The sequence below is a fragment of the Bos javanicus genome, chromosome 8, assembly GCF_032452875.1.
Source record: "Bos javanicus breed banteng chromosome 8, ARS-OSU_banteng_1.0, whole genome shotgun sequence".
In the NCBI taxonomy this organism is placed as follows: domain Eukaryota; kingdom Metazoa; phylum Chordata; class Mammalia; order Artiodactyla; family Bovidae; genus Bos; species Bos javanicus.
Window position 1 is genome coordinate 45,909,530 of NC_083875.1, and position 18,042 is coordinate 45,927,571.

The following is an 18,042-nucleotide window of genomic DNA, read 5'->3' on the forward strand; positions in this document are numbered from 1 at the left end:
CTTTCCCTTCTGGCAGTTTCTCTTTTATCTCTACCCTGGGGTCTTAAGCTTGCCTCCTAAGTATTGGCATTCCCTGGGATCTTCCCTAACTATTGACATTCCCTGGGATCTTCCCTAAGTATTGGCATACCCTTATTCTTTTCCTGCCTCAGTTTTTGTCATGTCTCTGAATACTCTCATTACCTCCCATGACATCAGCTTTCTTGATACACTGGCAATTTCCAAATCTCTTCCTCTACCACAAACCTCTCTACCTAAGATCTCGTTAATGCCTGGCATATAGTAGACACTTGACCATCTCCACCTGGAGGACCCATGACCCTCAAAACTCAATCAGTCCTTAACTAAATTCACCATCCTTCCTCAAGCCCCTCCCAAGATCTGTTCCCATTCCTTTGTTTCCTCTTTTGGCAAAAGACACTGTCATCTACTTAGTTAAGCCAGAAACCTAAGAGTCACCTTAGACTCACTTCCCTCTTCCTTACCTCATATCTGGTCAGGCAGTCACCCAGTCTGCTGATTCCACTTCCTTCATCCCTTGAACTGGCTTATTTTGTCTAACTTCATAGTCACATCATCTCTCACCTGCATTCCCACAAAAATCCTTTTTTTGGTTGTTGTTGGCCTTGTCATTCTTACTGATGCCCCTCCCTGCAACCCCTACCCAACTCATCCATTTTCCAAGAAGCTGACAGAGTGATCTTCAAAAATGCCAGTCTAATCCCACTTCTGCAGTGTCACAGTAGAACACAAACCTTGTTTGTCTGAACAACCTTACCTTCTGCTACCTCAGCAGCAAGCCTGTGATCTCTTCCTTTTTTCTCCACTTGTTATTTGTTGTCTTCACCTGGAAAGCTTTCTCCTCTTTTTGTCTCACAAAGTCATTCCTCCCTGTCCTTTAGAATGTGTAAGCTGCTATCTCATCTCTGGAAAGACTTCGCTAAACCCCATACCCCTATCTGGGTGAGGAACCCCTCCAGAAAGACCCTAGACTACTCTGAGCTGCCAGGAATCTTAAACGGTTTCTTATAATTTACTAATTGTCTACTGTAGTAGGCTGAACTCTGGGGCCAGAGCCTAACTAAGTCTTGTATCAGGGGGTTCTGACTTTAAAAAAGTGTTTAGTAATTATTTGTTGGATAGAAGTTCTTTGGAGAAACAAAATTCTAGGAATGGGGTTCACATGTGCAAGCCCACTTCTGAGAAATATATACTAGTATAACTTGCTTTTCCAAAGAGTTGTATAGATTTATACTGCCACTAGCAATGGTACTGTATCAATTGAAAGACTTTCTTCAACATGAGTCAGAACTATGTATTGTGTCAGAATGTTGGTATTTCTACTATAAAAGTATGTCATCATTTGGAGTACTGTAATGTATTAGAAGGGCTTCCCTGGTGGCTCAGTGATAAAGAATCTACCTGCCCAATCAGCAGACTTGGGTTTGATCCCTGGATCCGGAAGATCCCATGGAGAGGGAAATTGCTACCCACTCCAGTATTCTTGCCTGGGAAATCCCAGGGACAGAGGAGCCTGGCGGGCTACAGTCCATGGAGTTGAAAACAGCTAGACACGCCTTAGCAACTAATGAATAGCCACAATGCAATAGAACTTTATGCAGCGATGGACATCCTATATCTACACTATTCAATATAGGAATCACAAGTGTGTGGGTACTGACGGAGCACTGGAAATATGACTAACATGAGTAACAAACTGGACTTTTAGTTTCTTTTAGTTTTAATTTAAATTTAAATGTATCCAATACTCACATGTGACAAGTGGTTATCATGTTGGACAATGGAACTCTAGAGAGAAAAAGGAAAATCATCCAGCAGATATAATTGCTACATTCTGGGTGCCTTTCTTTTTAAATGCTAGTGGTATAAGTTCACATCACTAAGGTGTGACCAGTTCACAAATGGTATCACTGTTATTATTAGCACTGCCTAATTTGGGAAACTTTTTTTTTTTTAATGGTGCTTTCATCAGGAGAGTAACACCTTACCTCAGGAATACAACCAAAGCATCTAATTCTGGAGACTTAAAACTGGGAAATGTTACTCACAGTGCTTTTTATTCAGAGGCAGGCACTTTGCCATTCCAAAGGAGGCCAGAAGCTAACACTTTCAGAGGCATCTGCTCGACTTGTTTTTCCACATAAGTTGCCAAACTTGTTTTCATTAGGCAGGAAATGAAGCAACTTTTCAGGGAGAGAGCCTGCCATCTGCATCTCCTCAGTGGGTCCATCAACCCTTCTACCTTCTGAGGTGCTGTGCTTTAGTCGCTTACTCATGTTCAACTCCTTGCAACCGCATGGACTGTAGCCCACCATACACCTCTGTCCATGGGGATTCTCCAGGCAAGAATACTGGAGTGGGTTGCCACGCTCTCCTCTATCTAAGTTCTGGTGGGCCTACCTAAGAGAAGGATGAGCTGAACTTTTCTCTCTCACAATGCGGTTTCCTTAAGATTTCAAACCCAAAGGTATATTTTTATTCAGTGTACCTGTTTTGATTATCCAAATAACTTACATGCCTTTAAAATAAGGAAACTTATTTATTGTGCACAATTATATATACGTAGAATTCTCTTCTCACAAAGAGTCGGACACGACTGAGTGACGGAACTGAACTGAGACTTCTCTGATGGCTCAGACAGTAAAGAATCCACCTGCAATGTAGGAGACCTAGGTTCCATCCCTGGGTGGGGAAGATCCCCAATATTCTTGCTTGAAAAATCCAGTTGACAGAGAAACCTGTTGGGCTACAGTCCATGGGGTCGCAAACAGTTGGACACGACTGAGTGACTAACACACAACAGAGGACTCTACAATGAATAAATGTACTGAGTTGAATTTGATGAATTCTTCCTAATAAGCATTTGTGACCTACTTTGGGGCTTCCCTTCCCTTGTGGTTCAGCTGGTAAAGAATCCCCTGCAATGCGGGAGACCTGGGTTTGATCCCTGAGTTGGAAAGATCCCCTGGAGAAGGGAAAGGCTACCCACTCCAGTATTCTGGCCTGGAGAATTCCAAGGACTGCTATAGTCCATGGGGTCGCAAAGAGTCGGACACAACTTAGCGACTTTCACTTAAAAAAAAAAAAAGCCTCAGAAGCTGTTGACGGAAGAGGAGTTTTAATCCCTATTGGAGTTGTTGGGAATGTGCCAAAGAGAGAACTTGGAGTATAATTTCCTTAAAAGTCTTGTTTTATTATCACGAACATCTCACACTCTCCGAATTCAGGGTATCAATTGTTGAGCCGAGAAAGGTGGGGTACAGTCCTGGGTTATGTGTCTGTGTTGGCTGGCCGGTCTGGTCTCTAGGCAGGACAAAAAGAAACTTGGGAGCTTCCCCGGTCCTTTCTTTTGGAAGAGAATTGGGAAGAAGGCTCTGCAAACCTCTCCAAAAAGTGTTCGTACAAGATGCGCACGCGACCTTGGGGGCAGAAAGAAAGTGAAAGTGTCAGTCGCTCAGTAGCGTCTAGCTCTTTGCGACCCCATGGACCCTCCAGGCTCCTTTGTCCATTCGGGGTTCTCCAGGCAAGAATACTGGGGTGGGTTGCCATTCCCTTCTCCAGGGGAATCTTCCCGACCCAGGGATCCGAACCTGTCTTCCGCCTTGCATGCTGATTCTTTCCCCGCGGACAATGAGACCACCCCGAACTCACTGCTACACGCGAACTTGCAGCGCTTCCCCGGCGCGCGCCCGGAGCCGGACCTGCTGCCCCCAGTGCGCGCCGCGGAGCGAACCATCGGGTCCGCCGGAGAGGGGTTGGGCGTGGGAGCGGCGGGACGCTCTGTCCTCTGGGTTTCCCTGCTGCCTCTCCCCTCTTATGTCCTCGGCCGAGAGTCGCGCACGGGGCTCCGCGGGGACTCCGGGGGCACGGCGCCGGCAAGGCAAGCCCTCCCCCCGGCCGTGCAGGGGTGGTAGCGGCCCATTTGAGAGTTTCCGCGGCCAGGCGGCGGGCGCTGAGGCGCTGCGTTGGGTAGGGGGCGGGCCGTTGCCGCCTCCGCCGCTGCCGTGGAGGGAGGGACAAAGGGGTGGGTCCCCGCGGACTAAAACCGGGCTAAAACCCGGCTGCGGGGCTGGGGACTGACCTGCAGCCTGGACAAGGAGGAGAAGCGGGGCCCAGGACAGGCGTGCCCACGCGGGACCCGCGCTCGAAGATGCCGGTGCGAGGAGATCGCGGGTTTCCATCTCGGCGGGAAATGTCAGGTTGGCTCCCTGTAAGTTCCCTCTTGCGTTCCGCTTGGTTGGGAGAAGGGTCCCGAGGAGAGAGCCTGGGAGCGCGTGGTGGGCTTCCCGGATGCGCCATGGGTGACTGGGATTCTCCCATGCGGAGGTGGGGTTGAGGGCAGCGGGTAGGTTTCACCGGACGGGGGTGGTGGCTCGTGGCCTCCCAGGCTCCTGGATCCTTCTCTCTGTTCTCCAAAGTCACTTGGATTTCGGGTTAAGTCGCGAGTAGGGAAAAAATGTCTTGAACTCTGTCTTGGATCCCTACTACTTCGGGGGCGTCTCGCTGTGCCTGCTGTGTCGCCTGCCCTGTGCCTGTGTTTTCCTTCTCTGTTCCAAACCTCACTCTCTGGTTGATGCAAAATTACAGGCGTGTGTGCGTGAGACACACTGACAACTCTTTGGACCAGAACCCCCATTTCCCCTTTTAATCAGTTACATTTGCGGTAGAAGTAAAAGTTGTTTGCTGTAGGAAATGGAGATGGGGTTTGGGAGGACGCCACGAGAAGAGAGTGATGAATGCTTTGTACTCTGGTATTATCTTACCTGTCACCAGTTCCTTTTCTGTCTTCATTTGTGAAGTCTCTGCTTTACACAGTAGTTTATTTTAAATTATAAATAATCAGGGTTTTGACTACAGGGTTTTAACATTCTTGAAATGTGGATGAACTTGGGAGTGAATACTCCAGGGCTTAGTAATGGAAAGGAATACAGCCTCCCACCTCTGTTTTAGCTTCAGTTCTTAGGCAGCGCTGCCGCCTTGGCAGCTGTCTAGCCTGAGTAATGGTTGTGGTTTCCCTGCAGTTCCCAGTGGAAACTGCCCTCATAGAAACTGCCCTCATCCCGTCATAGAAACTGCCCTCCCTTCCTCAGTTGGGGGAATCCCAGCAGAGAAGGCAAGAGGCCCTTGTCCTCAGATCTTTAGGTGGTCTGGGCCAGCTGTGCTGACACTCTGGGAGAACAGGTCCACTTGTGTCTGGATTATTCCTGGGCGAGACAGTCTGCACACAGACCTTGGAATCAGACTGTTTTCTTTTTAAGTGAGGAGTTAGTGGTCATGATTGCATTTGTAGCAGAGTGCCATGTGATATCCTGCCTTAGAGAATGAAATTTGGTTATTCGATAAATTTTCATGACTGGCTTCACTTCAGTGTGGGGATGCCTCTGTCACCCTGTCTTGTTGGGGAAGAATGCAAATCTTTAAGACTCTGATGTATTCCAATTAGAGAGATGAACAGGATGCTGTCGTTTTCCCTCTTTGGGGAGGTGAAAGAAGCGAGGAGTGGGGGTGCCTTAATAAGGCGGTGGTGGCTTTTGAGGTTTTTCTTGCGCTTTTTCTGAGCTGCTGTCAGAGATTTCCCCTGCCCCGATTCACAGCTGCAACTTTTTCAGGACCATGCAGCTAATAACGTAATGAGCACCTGCTTGTGCCGGTCCATTGTGAAGAGGTGAGTGCATGAGATAAGCAAGACTCAATTTCTGTCTTTCAAAAGTCTGCTATGCGAGCTGAAAATTTTAGGTGTATTTTTAGATTGTGTAGACTCTCTCTGCTGGGATACCCTGGCTGAAGGAGGGAGTATGAAATACAGATATACACTCTGCAGTACAGAAATGGAACAAAGTGTGGGATTGTCCTTTGCACACTCCCTTCAGGGATTCTTTTGGGGAAGAAAGTTTGCCATTTGAACAGATTTCTAACCCTTCCTAACTCTTCACCCCACCCGCCCTTCCCACACACATCAAGCTACTCTTGCACCAAATCTGCATGGCTTTTTCACCTACAGAATATATGACAGCATACAAGACTCAAGCGGCCCCACCTAGTTTCAAGGACTTATCTGTCTCCTAAGAAGAACTTCTTCAGAAAAGAAAAACTTGCTAAAGTCACTAGGGATTTTATCATCTCCCTCAAATTCCCAGGCACTTCTCCCATGGAAGAGAAATGTCTGACTGTGACCTTTTGTCAATACACAAAGAAATAAACTAAAAGTTAAACAAATGGAGGGTTAGGAAGGGTTAGGAAGATGGGGCTAATAACACACCTCACAGGGTTGAGTGAGGACTGAATGAAATGTGCCAGGGTGCCTGGCTAGTGGGTGCTAAATAAACAGTAGCTTGTACAGTCATTCCTCAGTATCATGGGAAGGGGGAGAATGGTTCTGGGACCTCCATAGGATACCAAAATCCAAAGATGCTCAAAGTCCTTAATATAAAATGGCATACATAGTATTTTCCTGTAACCTCAAGGCATCCTCCTGTACACTTTAAATCATCTCTAGGTTAAGATCCCCTAGAGGAGGGGCATGGCAACCCCCTCCAGTATTTTTGCCTGGAGAACCCCATGGACAGAGGAGCCTAGCAGCTATGTTCCATAGGGTTCACAGGGCTGCAGATAGTCCCACAAGACTGAAGTGACTGAGCATGCAAGCACAGGCTACTTACAATACTATATTCAATGTAAATATTTTGTAAATAGTTGTAATCACAATGTAAATGATGTGTAAATAGTTCTTGGTGTGGCAAATTCAAGTTTTGCTTTCTGGAACTTTCTGGGATTTCTCCCCTGCCCCCATACATTTTTGATCCATGATGGGTTGAATCCTCAGGATATGGAGGGCTGACTATAATATGAACCAAAACAGGTGCTGAAAACTCTTAAGTGCAGGATCCTGGGTTACTAAGGCAAGTGGGACCTGCTGCTGCTGCTGCTGCTGCTAAGTCGCTTCAGTTGTGTCCGATTCTTAGTGACCCCATGGACTGCAGCCTACCAGGCTCCTCCGCCCATGGGAGGCAAGAGTACTGGCGTGGGGTGCCATTGCCTTCTCCAGAGTGGGACCTAGAAGCACAAATAGGAGATGCCAGGTAGGTATCAGGGCAGTTGCTGGGGGAAAGAACAAGAGATGCTCACACTCGAAAGACCTTGAATGCCAGTAAGAGAACTTTAAGAAAAAGCCACAGAAATCCCTCATGTATTAATGACTTGACTTTTCCTGCAAAGGAATGAGCCAGTTTCCTAGTAAACACTCTACCCCACACCCCCTACATAGGGAATATAACTATTTGGGGGGCACTCATATGCTTAAGATCCTAAATTTTTTAGCACCACTTGCTGGGGAGTTCCATTTGCAAGGATTTCTGCCTCCATTTGTTTAACTTTTAGTCTATTTCTTTGTATATTGACAAAAGGTCACAGCCAGACATTTCTCTTCCATGGGAGAAGTGCCTGGGAATTTGAGGGAGATGATAAAATCCCTAGTGACTTTAGCAAGTTTTTCTTTTCTGAAGAAGTTCTTCTTAGGAGACAGATAAGTCCTTGAAACTAGGCGGGGCCGCTTGAGTCTTGTATGCTGTCATATATTCTGTAGGTGAAAAAGCCATGCAGATTTGGTGCAAGAGTAGCTTGATGTGTGTGGGAAGGGCGGGTGGGGTGAAGAGTTAGGAAGGGTTAGTAATCACGCTGAAACTTGCCACATACCTCTACCAAAAATATGAGCCATCAGGGAATTCCTTGCCTAATCCCTAAAACAAATCCCATTGAGGAGCTGTGGCTGTAGATTTGCTTATCTAGGTTGAGAGCTGATACCCTATAAAATGCCTTGTTGATCAGACTTGAGGCGGTAATCACAGGGCAAGTGCTGGGCCAGAATGGCCTTGGACCAGCCAGCCTTGGGGTTGAGAAGAATTTTCATTGAAAATTAAGTGGGCATGGTAGAATGATTATCTAAGATGATTATCTAATGATTATCTACTGAGTTCATGTCTTCATCCCAAATCCAAGGGTCAGGATCAGAAACATAGACTCAGAGGTCAGATTCAACACCTGTTTTGTGGGTTAAAAACTTGTTTTACATGGCCCTTTAAAAAAAAATTTTTTTTTTATTTTTTGGCTGCACTGGATCTTCATTGCTGAGCATGGGCTTTCTCTGGTTTTAGTGAGCAGGGGCGGTGTTCTCATTGTGGTGCAGGGGTTCCTCATTGTGGCTTCTCTTGTTGAGAAGCACGGGCTGTCGGCGCACAGACTTCAGTAGTTGCAGCACGTGGGCTCAGTAGTTGGGGCTCGTAGGTTTAGTTGCTCCACAGCATGTGGAATCTTCCCAGACTAGAGATCTAACCCCTGTCCCCTGCAGTGACAGGAGGATTCTTAACCACTGGACCACCAGGGAAGCCCTACACGGGCTCTTTTTAAGGTTCAGAAAGAAAAGAAATGTTCCCTAAAGCAATTTAGAACCTACTTCATCCCTACAGGAACTTTTATGATTACCCTTATGAGTAGAAGCTCCTTTAGCTAGCAAATTTATGAGGGTCTGATATGGTACCTCCATTAAAAATTTTGCAAAAGTCATATAATAGCAATGGAAAAAGGTTATCAGGCACTCAGTCCCACTATCTGCTATTGGCAATAGCTAGTTCCAGGTTTGAAGGCTACCTAGGAAAGGAGCCAAGTAAATCTACGCTGCCCGTGTCACCGTATGAGGAAGAGAGTTCTGAGGTGGAAAGTACCAGCGTCTACTTTCGCAGCTTCGTTAGGAAATGCCCTTCCTAGAACGTGGCCTCTGACTGTTAGAACCCAGGCAGGCCTGCGTGGGCCTTCCCCTAATAGTGACTGTTTCATACTGGCTTTTTAAGGGGACTAGAGTCTCTTTCCGGAGAAGGCAATGGCACCCCACTCCAGTACTATTGCCTGGAAAATCCCATGGACGGAGGAGCCTGGTGGGCTACAGTCCATGGGGTTGCTAAGAGTCGGACATGACTGAGCGACTTCACTTTCACTTTTCACTTTCCTGCATTGGAGAAGGAAATGGCAACCCAGTCCAGTGTTCTTGCCTGGAGAATCCCGGGGACAGCGGAGCCTGGTGGGCTGCTGTCTGTGGGGTCGCACAGAGTCGGACACGACTGAAGCGACTTAGCAGCAGCAGCAGCAGAGTCTCTTTCATTCAAAGCCACATCAGCTTCAATAACCTGTGAGCTCGAAAGGGCGATGCAGGACTGTCATTGGAAAACCATCGATTAAGTTTGTTATGCATTTTCTCTTGTCTTTTTTGCTATCTCCTAACCAGTCCATTCTAAAGGAGATCAGCCCTGGGATTTCTTTGGAAGGAATGATGCTAAAGCTGAAACTCCAGTACTTTGGCCACCTCGAAGAGTTGACACGTTAGAAAAGACTCTGATGCTGGGAGGGATTGGGGGCAAGAGGAGAAGGGGATGACAGAGGATGAGATGGCTGGATGGCATCACTGACTCGATGGACGTGAGTCTGAGTGAACTCCGGGAGTTGGTGTTGGACAGGGAGGCCTGGCATGCTGCGATTCATGGGGTTGCAAAGAGTCGGACACCACTGAGCGGCTGATCTGATCTGATCTGTTTTTTCCCCAAGTGTGTTGTACAGACAGACTGTACAGGGAGGAACATTGCCCATTCTTTAATTACCGTGCATTTCTCTTGTGTAAATAAAAAACAAAAAGCCAGTCTGTAAATTCATTTATTTCATGGATAGTTTGCTTAGAATGGGGCAAAAATAAGTATTAAGTAAAACAGTGAGTTTGATTTAAGAAAAATAGTAAGTTATCAGGATGAGTGGAGTGAGAATAAGATAAAAAATTGTGAAGAGAGCCCTTGAAATCTGAGATTTGGAAAATACTCTTAAATTGTGAGTGTGACATTTAGGTATGGAGAGCTAGGTATACCTCAACCACACCTTCAGAAAAGTCACCACAGCGTGGCCCAGAAAAGACAGGAAAGTTGAACTTGATGGGCTTTATGTCTTAACGTGTGTATCGTGCCATTGTCTACCCAGACAGTGTATTTGTGAAGCTATTTAACGTCTTCCGTAAGTTTCATTCCTTTCTCTGCTTCCCATGAGCCATTCTGCAGTTTTAAGGTCTGTTGGTGTGACATTTGCAGTAGGATAGCGTACTCCAGTGTTCTTGCCTGGAGAATCCCAGGGACAGGGGAGCCTTGTGGGCTGCCGTCTCTGGGGCCGCATAGAGTTGGACACGACTGAAGCGACTTAGCAGCAGCAGCAGCATGAAAAGAGGGGAAGAGCTTTGGCACTCCTGGAGGACATACCTCTGTTACCAAATGCATCTTAGTCACCATTCATCAGTGCTTAAGAGTAGAGAGACCCAAGCAGCCTCCCATGCAATGCATCTAACTCATTAAAAATGAAGCTCATAAAAGTGAAGTCGCTCAGTTGTGTCCGACTCTTTGCTACCCCATGGACTGTAGCCTACCATGCCTGAGGAGCCTCTCAGTCCATGGAATTTTCCAGGCAAGAGTACTGGAGTGGGTAGCCATTCCCTTCTTCAGGGGATCTTCCCAACCCTGCAGGCAAGACGCTTTACCGTCTGAGCCACCAGGGAAGCCTATGGTCTGTAAACTATACTTTAACAAGGATTGTCATTGGAATTGTAAGTCTTGAGATAGGGAAAAAGCACCCTGCTATGACCTGGAGAAAAGAGCAATTGAGGTTCTTCGTGGTCGGTGAATAAAACCACGACAGAAAACACTTTGTTTCAGTCACCAGAATCCCTAATTCTGTGGGTGTGCACAGTTTTCATGAGAAATCCTAGGCCTTCAATTAGTAACTTGTTCTTTAGTCATTTAAAGTCAGTAAAGATATTTGTTTAGTGCCTCTGCCAGATGGTTAAAGTTAAATCAGGTCTTTAATCTTAAAAACCATGCAGCTTCTCTGTCACTTACACATCATGGTGTGTTGCAAACCATAGCAGTATAAATTTTGATGATAATGAGTGTTTATTTTAGCTTTCAGGCTAAATATTTTGCCTGATTAGATTATAGATTATAGTTTCTACTTATATTTCTGTTCCCCCATCATCTTGTGTGTGTGTGTGGGGAGGGTGGGGGAGAGTTTGGGGGTATTGATAGTAGTGGTAAAAGACTATTGATAGATCTTTTGAAAATAAAATATTTGTTGGGTATTACAGGAAGCTCTTCTGACCCCAGAATGTCAAATTATACTATTAATCATGGCAAAAATCTCATGTCACATCCTTGAGTACAGTTGTTTACTGAATTTTACCCATATGCACATGTAAACACGGATTTCAGAGTTAATCAATGCAGTAATTATTATTTGTGTCATAGACTTTACTCAGCCATATGAAATATATGCATTATGTTCACAAGAGAAAAATGATGTCGTCTTTGGAAACTTTAATTGTAGAATGCTTCATCTGACACCCTATATAAACACAGGACTAAATATATAGTTATGTTTTTATAGTTAGTGACAATATAGTTAGAAGTCAAGAGGCATTTAGAAGGAACATATGTAATACACTGTGGAAGAAAATTATTGGGATAGTCTTGCTGGTCATTAAAGCGTTGGACACGACTGAGCGACTTTCACTAACAGTTATTAGGCTGTAATTAATAGGTAACGATTAGAATCCAGTTGTAGGTTTTGTTTTGTTGGCCACGGGGCATACAGGGTCTTAGTTCCCCTACCAGGGATCGAACCTGGGTTCCTTGCAGTTAAAGTGCAGTGTCCTAACCAGTGGACCACCAGGAGAGTCCCAGAATCCAGTTGTATCTTTGCCATTGTATATGTTAGAAAAAGCTTTGTTAGAGATGAGAGAATACCGCAGATACTCTAGGTTTTGCCACTTAGTTGAAGGTGAACTGGGGAAATAATGCATTCTAGTCATCAATAGGATTTAGTGAACTTCTCTTCTAGGACTTGTAGCTTCGTGAACCTTTGTTGTTCTGATAAAATAATGTTCCGTGTGTGGCTGTTTGTTTCCATTCACTGAGAGACATCCTAGGTTGTGGGGTTTCTTCTCTGCCTCCTTTTGCAGCGGGCATCTGAGAGGTTGCGTGTGCTGGGCTCAGCAATGGGGAGGAGGGATGATGTACCCATCAGGGGCTACCAGCCCATTCTCCATCCTCGGACGGCTGTCTCCAAATATATCTAGCAAAGCAGAATGAAGTTCTTTGAAGAAATAAATATTAGCCAAACTAGCCATTTCTGCTTTCGAAAAGGATAGTTCAGAAGAAACTTCCTGGTGAGCTCATTTTTCGTTGCTCCCTTGTCCTTCTTCCCTCAGGCTGAATCAGTTACCTCCTGGCCTGTGATTGGTTAGTGTACACACACCAGTGTTTATTTGAGCCCTTATCACATCTGCCTTATGCCAGTCATTTCCTGTCAGCCATGAGCCCCTCCCTGGTCTGCGTCATCCCAGACACTGACGGGTCACCACGCACATTCACTGAAGTACTGACCACATTTTACTGACTTGATTTGGGGAAGCCTTATTGCATAAAGTAGTAAGAATGAAAGACTCATTGAGAACTTAGAAAAGTGGATTCCTAGATTCCTGACATTGATAGAGTGACTGGATGATAGTTTGTCCATAAGAAAAAAATAATGTAGAATTTTTATTAATATACAGATCCTTTCTTCGATGGTGTATAAGCTGTACTAAGAATTAGCTTTGTGACTTTAGCTAAGGCATGTAATTCTATTAATAATGTCAGTTACTTTCTGGGGATAACTATACTTGATCATCTCTGAGGTCTCTTACTGTGCTTAAGATTCTCAGTATCCAGTGTAAAGCTAGAGAACATTCTAAATTTCTGTTGGTTCTTGTCACCTTGAAGTGCTTTCATACTCCTTAGACAAATTGTGTGTGTTTTCTTTCTCTTTGTTTTCTCTTTGAAGATGAGATTCAGTGCAGTCTGTCTGCAAAGCAGTGTTTTAAGAGTGGCTGTCTTGTTTAGCTCATGAAGTGATGGAAAGATCTATTATTCAGTTGCAGCTTAAATAATGTACCAGCTCAGTAGGTACTGAATTCTCTTCCTCACTCTGCAGCACCAAGTCAGCAGCTGCAACCATCTCACAGAACTTCTTGAGAGTTCTTTTTCCTTCCTCTTCCTTTTCCCCTCCACCCTTCCCAGTGAAAGCTGAATCCTGGGAGCCTCCAGTACCCCCTCCCTTCCCTATGGAATCCTCTCCCAGGAGCCACGATGCCTGTAGCATGGGCACAGAAGGTAAGGCAGGCCTGTCACTAGGAGCCCTTTCTGATTTGTTCTTCACCAGTGTACTGGAGACGGCCTCCTGGTGACTGTTGCAAGACCTCTTTCACTGTTACTGACTGACATGAAGTCACTCTCCAGCAGCCACATTTCATAGATGCCTCAGGCACATGGGATTTTTTCTGCCTAACTTCAGGGAGAGCACTTTGCCTGCCTTGGTCGGGTCTGTTTAGTGTCTGGGTGAGTTTTAAGAGGGGAGAGAGATTTGTGGCATCTCAGACATGCATTGAAATTTTCCAGAAATGCAACTGGAAGCATTTGTGCTTTTCCTTCTGTTACTGTGAAGAGTCTAAAAACAGGCAAGTGGCAATATGTTGAAATCAAGAGGTAATGAGTTCACTTTGAACATCAGTGTTTTTTCAGATTTTAATCAGAGGCCGAGAAGGAAATGGCAACCCACTCCAGTACTCTTGACTAGAGAATCTTGTGGATAGAGGAGCCTGGTGGTCGCACAGAGTTGGACATGACTGAAGCGACTTAGCATGCATGCGTGCATTGCAGAAGGAAATGACAACCCACTCCAGTGTTCTTGCCTGGAGAATCTCAGGGACAGAGGAGCCTGATGGGCTGCCATCTATGGGGTTGAACAGAGTTGGACACGACTGGAGCAACTTAGCAGCAGCAGTAGAAGCAGCAATACTTGATCAGCTTATAGTTCTTAAGTATAGTTTGCAGATGTCTTTACTCAAGAGTTGGGAAGAGACAGGAAAGGTAGACTGAATTTACCAAAGAAGTGAGGTGAAAAATATTTGCCTGAAATTGAGGAAAATTTTCCTGTGGGAACGGTGGTCTCAAAAGCTTGCTTACTCACAGTGAAGTTTTTTTCTATATTATTATGTTCATGTATTTTTAAAAATTGAAGTATAGCATATATAGTAATATATGCAGAAGTATAGTAATATATACAGAAGTGGGGAGCTTGATACTTTTTTTTTTTAATTGTAGTAAAACACAGTAAGACCCACCATTTTAACCATTCTAAGTGTAAATTCAGTGGCATCTGCTTGTGCAGCCACCATCACTATACAGTTACACAGCTGGCTGAACTTTTACATGAATGTATGCATTGTGTGATTGCCACCTGGATCAAAAAACAGAACTTTCCATCACTCTAGAAGGTTCTTCTTTCTTGCCACTTTCTTGACTGTTACCACCCCACCGACAAGGGAACCTCTCTTCTGACATCTCTTACCATCGTATAGCTTTGCTTCACTTTGCTAGGATCTGTATAAATGAAATCAGCATTTGGTATCTGGTTTCTTTCCTCAGTGTAACCTTTGTGTGGTTATGTGATTCAGTAGTTTTTTTTTTTTCGCTCAATAATATATACTTCACTTATATGAATTTCCCTGTTTGTTTATTCATTCTTTTGTTGATGGATATTTGGGTTGTTGTCAGGTTTTTGTTTTGTTTCTATTATGGGTAAAGCTGCTATGAAAGTCACCTAATACTTTGTTCTGTTGGCTTATGCACCCATTTCTCTTGTGTAAATTCCTAGGAGTAGAATTGCTAGGTCATGGGCTGGAGACATGCTTAACTTTGCTTTTGTGACTGCTGAAATCAGGCATACCTCGGTGTGAGTTATTTTTGTCCTGAAACTTGCATGGCCTTAGGCAGTTTACTTTGCTCAGCTGTGAAATGGGCATCATATACCTCTGGGTCAGGGCTCAGTGAAGAAGACAGACGTTCTAGACCTTTCAAGGGGAAAGGGACTTAATGGAGGGAATTAGATGCCTACAGAACAAATGGCTGGAGGGATGAAAACCAAGGGCCCATCACTAGGTCTCTGATTTGCCTCCTAGAAAGTTAGAAAGCTACTTCTGCCCCAAGCCAGGGACCTCTTTGATTTTATCAGCCTCTGTAGCCAAGAGGAGGCTGAAACGATAGGGAGTTTGGAGGCGGCTGCAAAACTCAGGTCTGGGAAGTAAGTTTCTGCCTATGACTGCTGCTACAGGAAAAGAAAAAGGAAAACTAACGGCATCTGTTTCCCTTCATCCTTTAGATCATAAGTAAATACTTGCACCTCATTGGTACCCTTTGGGCAAAGATATTGGGCCTTCTAGTCTCTGGGACTAGGGGAAGCTGAACAAGAAATTTCAGCAAACAAGAAATGGCATAGATGCCTCCTAGGGTTGCAACGGCAATTTCATTGCAGTGGTTATAATTTGCTTGTATTATCACTATTACCGAAGAACATGATGCCACAGTAGTCACAGGACTGCTTTTTGTAATCTGTGTTCAGAATCAGTACTTTGACTTTATAATCACCTGCTGGAGTGTGGATGCCACTGTTAAGTCATCCCAAAGTATTGTCTCTGAAGGGCCTGTGTTTCTCAACTGCTCTGTGATGGTTGATACTTTTCAGTATGAGTAAGCTTGAGGAGTTTTAATTTGCAGGCCTATAAATTAATACAGGCTGCGAAGTGACTTGGTTCTAAGAGCTGCTCTTTAATGTATAACTTTGTGAAACTTAATATTTCCTTTAAAAAAAAAAATGTATGTATGTATTTTTGGCTGCGCTGGGTCTTGGCTGCTGCCCGTGGGCTCTCTCTGGTGTGGTGTGCAGGCTGCCCGTGGGCTCTCTCTAGTGTGGAGTCTTGTTGGACTAGGAGTCAAACCTGTGTCCTGTACATTGGCAGGCGGATTCTTAACCAACCACTGAACCACCAGGGAAGTCCAAGAATTTTCTTTTTGAAGTCGTTTTGATTTATTAGTTTTTTTTTTTAATGTTTAAAGAATTTTATTGAAATACAGTTGATTTACAATGTTGTGTTAGTTTCAGATGTACAGCAAAGCAACTCTGTTATACATGTAGATAAATATATATAGACATTTTAAGATATTTTCTTCCATTATAGGTTATTACAAAATACTGTAATATCCCTGTGCTATATAGTAGGCCCTTATTGGATATCTATTTTCTGTGTAGTAGTATGTTTTAATCCAAAACTCCTAACTTATCCCTCCCCCTGACTTGTTAGTTTTTAATAAAGTAAAAGGTGATATGTAAATCTGGTTTATAGATTGATGGGCTTCCTTGGTGGCTCAGATGATAAAGAATCCGTCTGCAGTGCAGGAGACCTGGGTTCGATCCCTGGGTTGGGAAGATCCCCTGAAGAGTCTGTCCCCTTTTCCTCCCTCTGTCTAACTTCTGTCTTTTGACAAGCTAAGTGAAAAGATTCAATCTTGATCCTGTTTTGTGCCTCATGTCTCATGCTGACAGCACGTGCTAGTCTATCAAAACATTTGGCAATAGTGTCTGTCCCACTTCTTATTTGCAAAATATGAGCTGTAAAGTGTTGCTCTTGAGACGTTTAAAAATCTTGACTTGGTTTTTGCAAAACCCTCCCTGTATAATGATGCCCCATGTGGAAAGAACTGAGTTTTTCTTCATTTAGAATGTGTGTGAATCTTCTCTCTCATTTAAAGAATTTTGCCTGTGACCCTGACTAATTAGGGACGTTACTCCTGTTGCTTTCAGGTGAGTAGCTAGAAACAGACTAGCCAAGTGATTTATTGATCCATATTTTATTTTAGGCTTAGATCTATAGTACTGCTTCTGAAGACTTGCAGAGAAATTTGACATGGTAAGGAAAGCAAATGTTCTAAGTGCCAAGATAAGCATGAGCAGTAACTTCATTTCAGCCACTGGTTTAGCAGAGCGAGCTGGCTCTGTGCAAAAGCTCACTTAAATTTGAATGTGCTAGAAATACACTGACAGAATCTCCTGTTTTATCTCTTTTTTCGCCTGACTTAGTCGACGAGGGCTAACAGTGGATGTCCAAACAGTTTACAGTTGCTAATACAATGCACAAAAGCTTGCTTTGTTTGGAGAGTGGAAAATAGAGCTGAAGGGGGGCTTCTTTAGGGCACTGACCTAATTTCACTCCTACTACAAAAATGATTGGTTTTAAACACATATGTATTTCTGATCCAGGTGTCTATATCTCAGCTAGTAGTGTTACAGCCTGAGGAAGGGTCGCTCAGTGCTGCTTTGTGTATTTTTACAAAGCAGCCTTATTTTTATTTGACAGTGTCCTTTAAACTTAAAACAAGAAGTCAAATTCTGGCATAAAATGATAATTCCACAAAAGGCAGGCAATTAAGAAAGGCAGCTGGCGTTGCATCATCACCCCTCTCAGTCCTTGAAACCTCCTCACATTTGAGAACTGGTTAGTCACCAGCTTTTTAAAGATAAAGTTCCCTGGGGGCCGTTCCTGTGTAAAATGTGGGGAAATAGAGCTGAGTTAAAAGTAAACTTAGTTCAGGCATTGCCAAATTTTCTGAATTTCTTAAATTTCATGTTTATGATTTACTTTGTATGTATCATGTTTATGATTTACGTTAGAAATCACATGTCAGCAATGTTTTTACTATCTATTATCCTAGAATATTTGCAGGCAGTATGTGCTGCCTTAAAGAATCTCTCTCGCTTATTAATAGAACCGAGGAGAATACACATGTCACTTGGGGGTTGGGGAAGGGAGGAAGCTCATTTGGCTTTGGTGTATTAATAAGTTCCAAGGAACAATGGCATTGCTGTTCTAAGTGGTCTTTAAGTGTGATTGAAGTGAAGTGAAGTGAAGTCGCTCAGTTGTGTCCAACTCTTTGCGACCCCGTGGACTGTAGCCCACCAGGCTCCTCCGTCCATGGGATTCTCCAGGCAAGAATATTGGAGTGGGTTGCCATTTCCTTCTCCAGGGGATCTTCCCAACCCAGGGATCGAACCCAGGTCTCCCACATTGCAGGC

General features: G+C 44.3%; 1 protein-coding gene across 3 annotated transcripts in view; it reads left to right on the forward strand.

The window, feature by feature from the left end:
- The window catches only part of TJP2 (tight junction protein 2), a 98,889-nt gene that overhangs the window by 14,932 nt on the left and 65,915 nt on the right, over positions 1-18,042 (forward strand). For 2 of the 3 annotated variants that reach the window (XM_061425492.1, XM_061425495.1), the window contains exon 1: positions 4,148-4,231. The exons of the other annotated variant lie outside the window; for it this stretch is intronic. In XM_061425492.1, coding sequence (XP_061281476.1) covers positions 4,172-4,231 — 60 coding nt within the window. In that variant the 5' untranslated portion in view covers positions 4,148-4,171. Of the gene's footprint in view, positions 1-4,147; positions 4,232-18,042 lie in introns of those variants that run through there. 3 annotated transcript variants of the gene reach the window in all.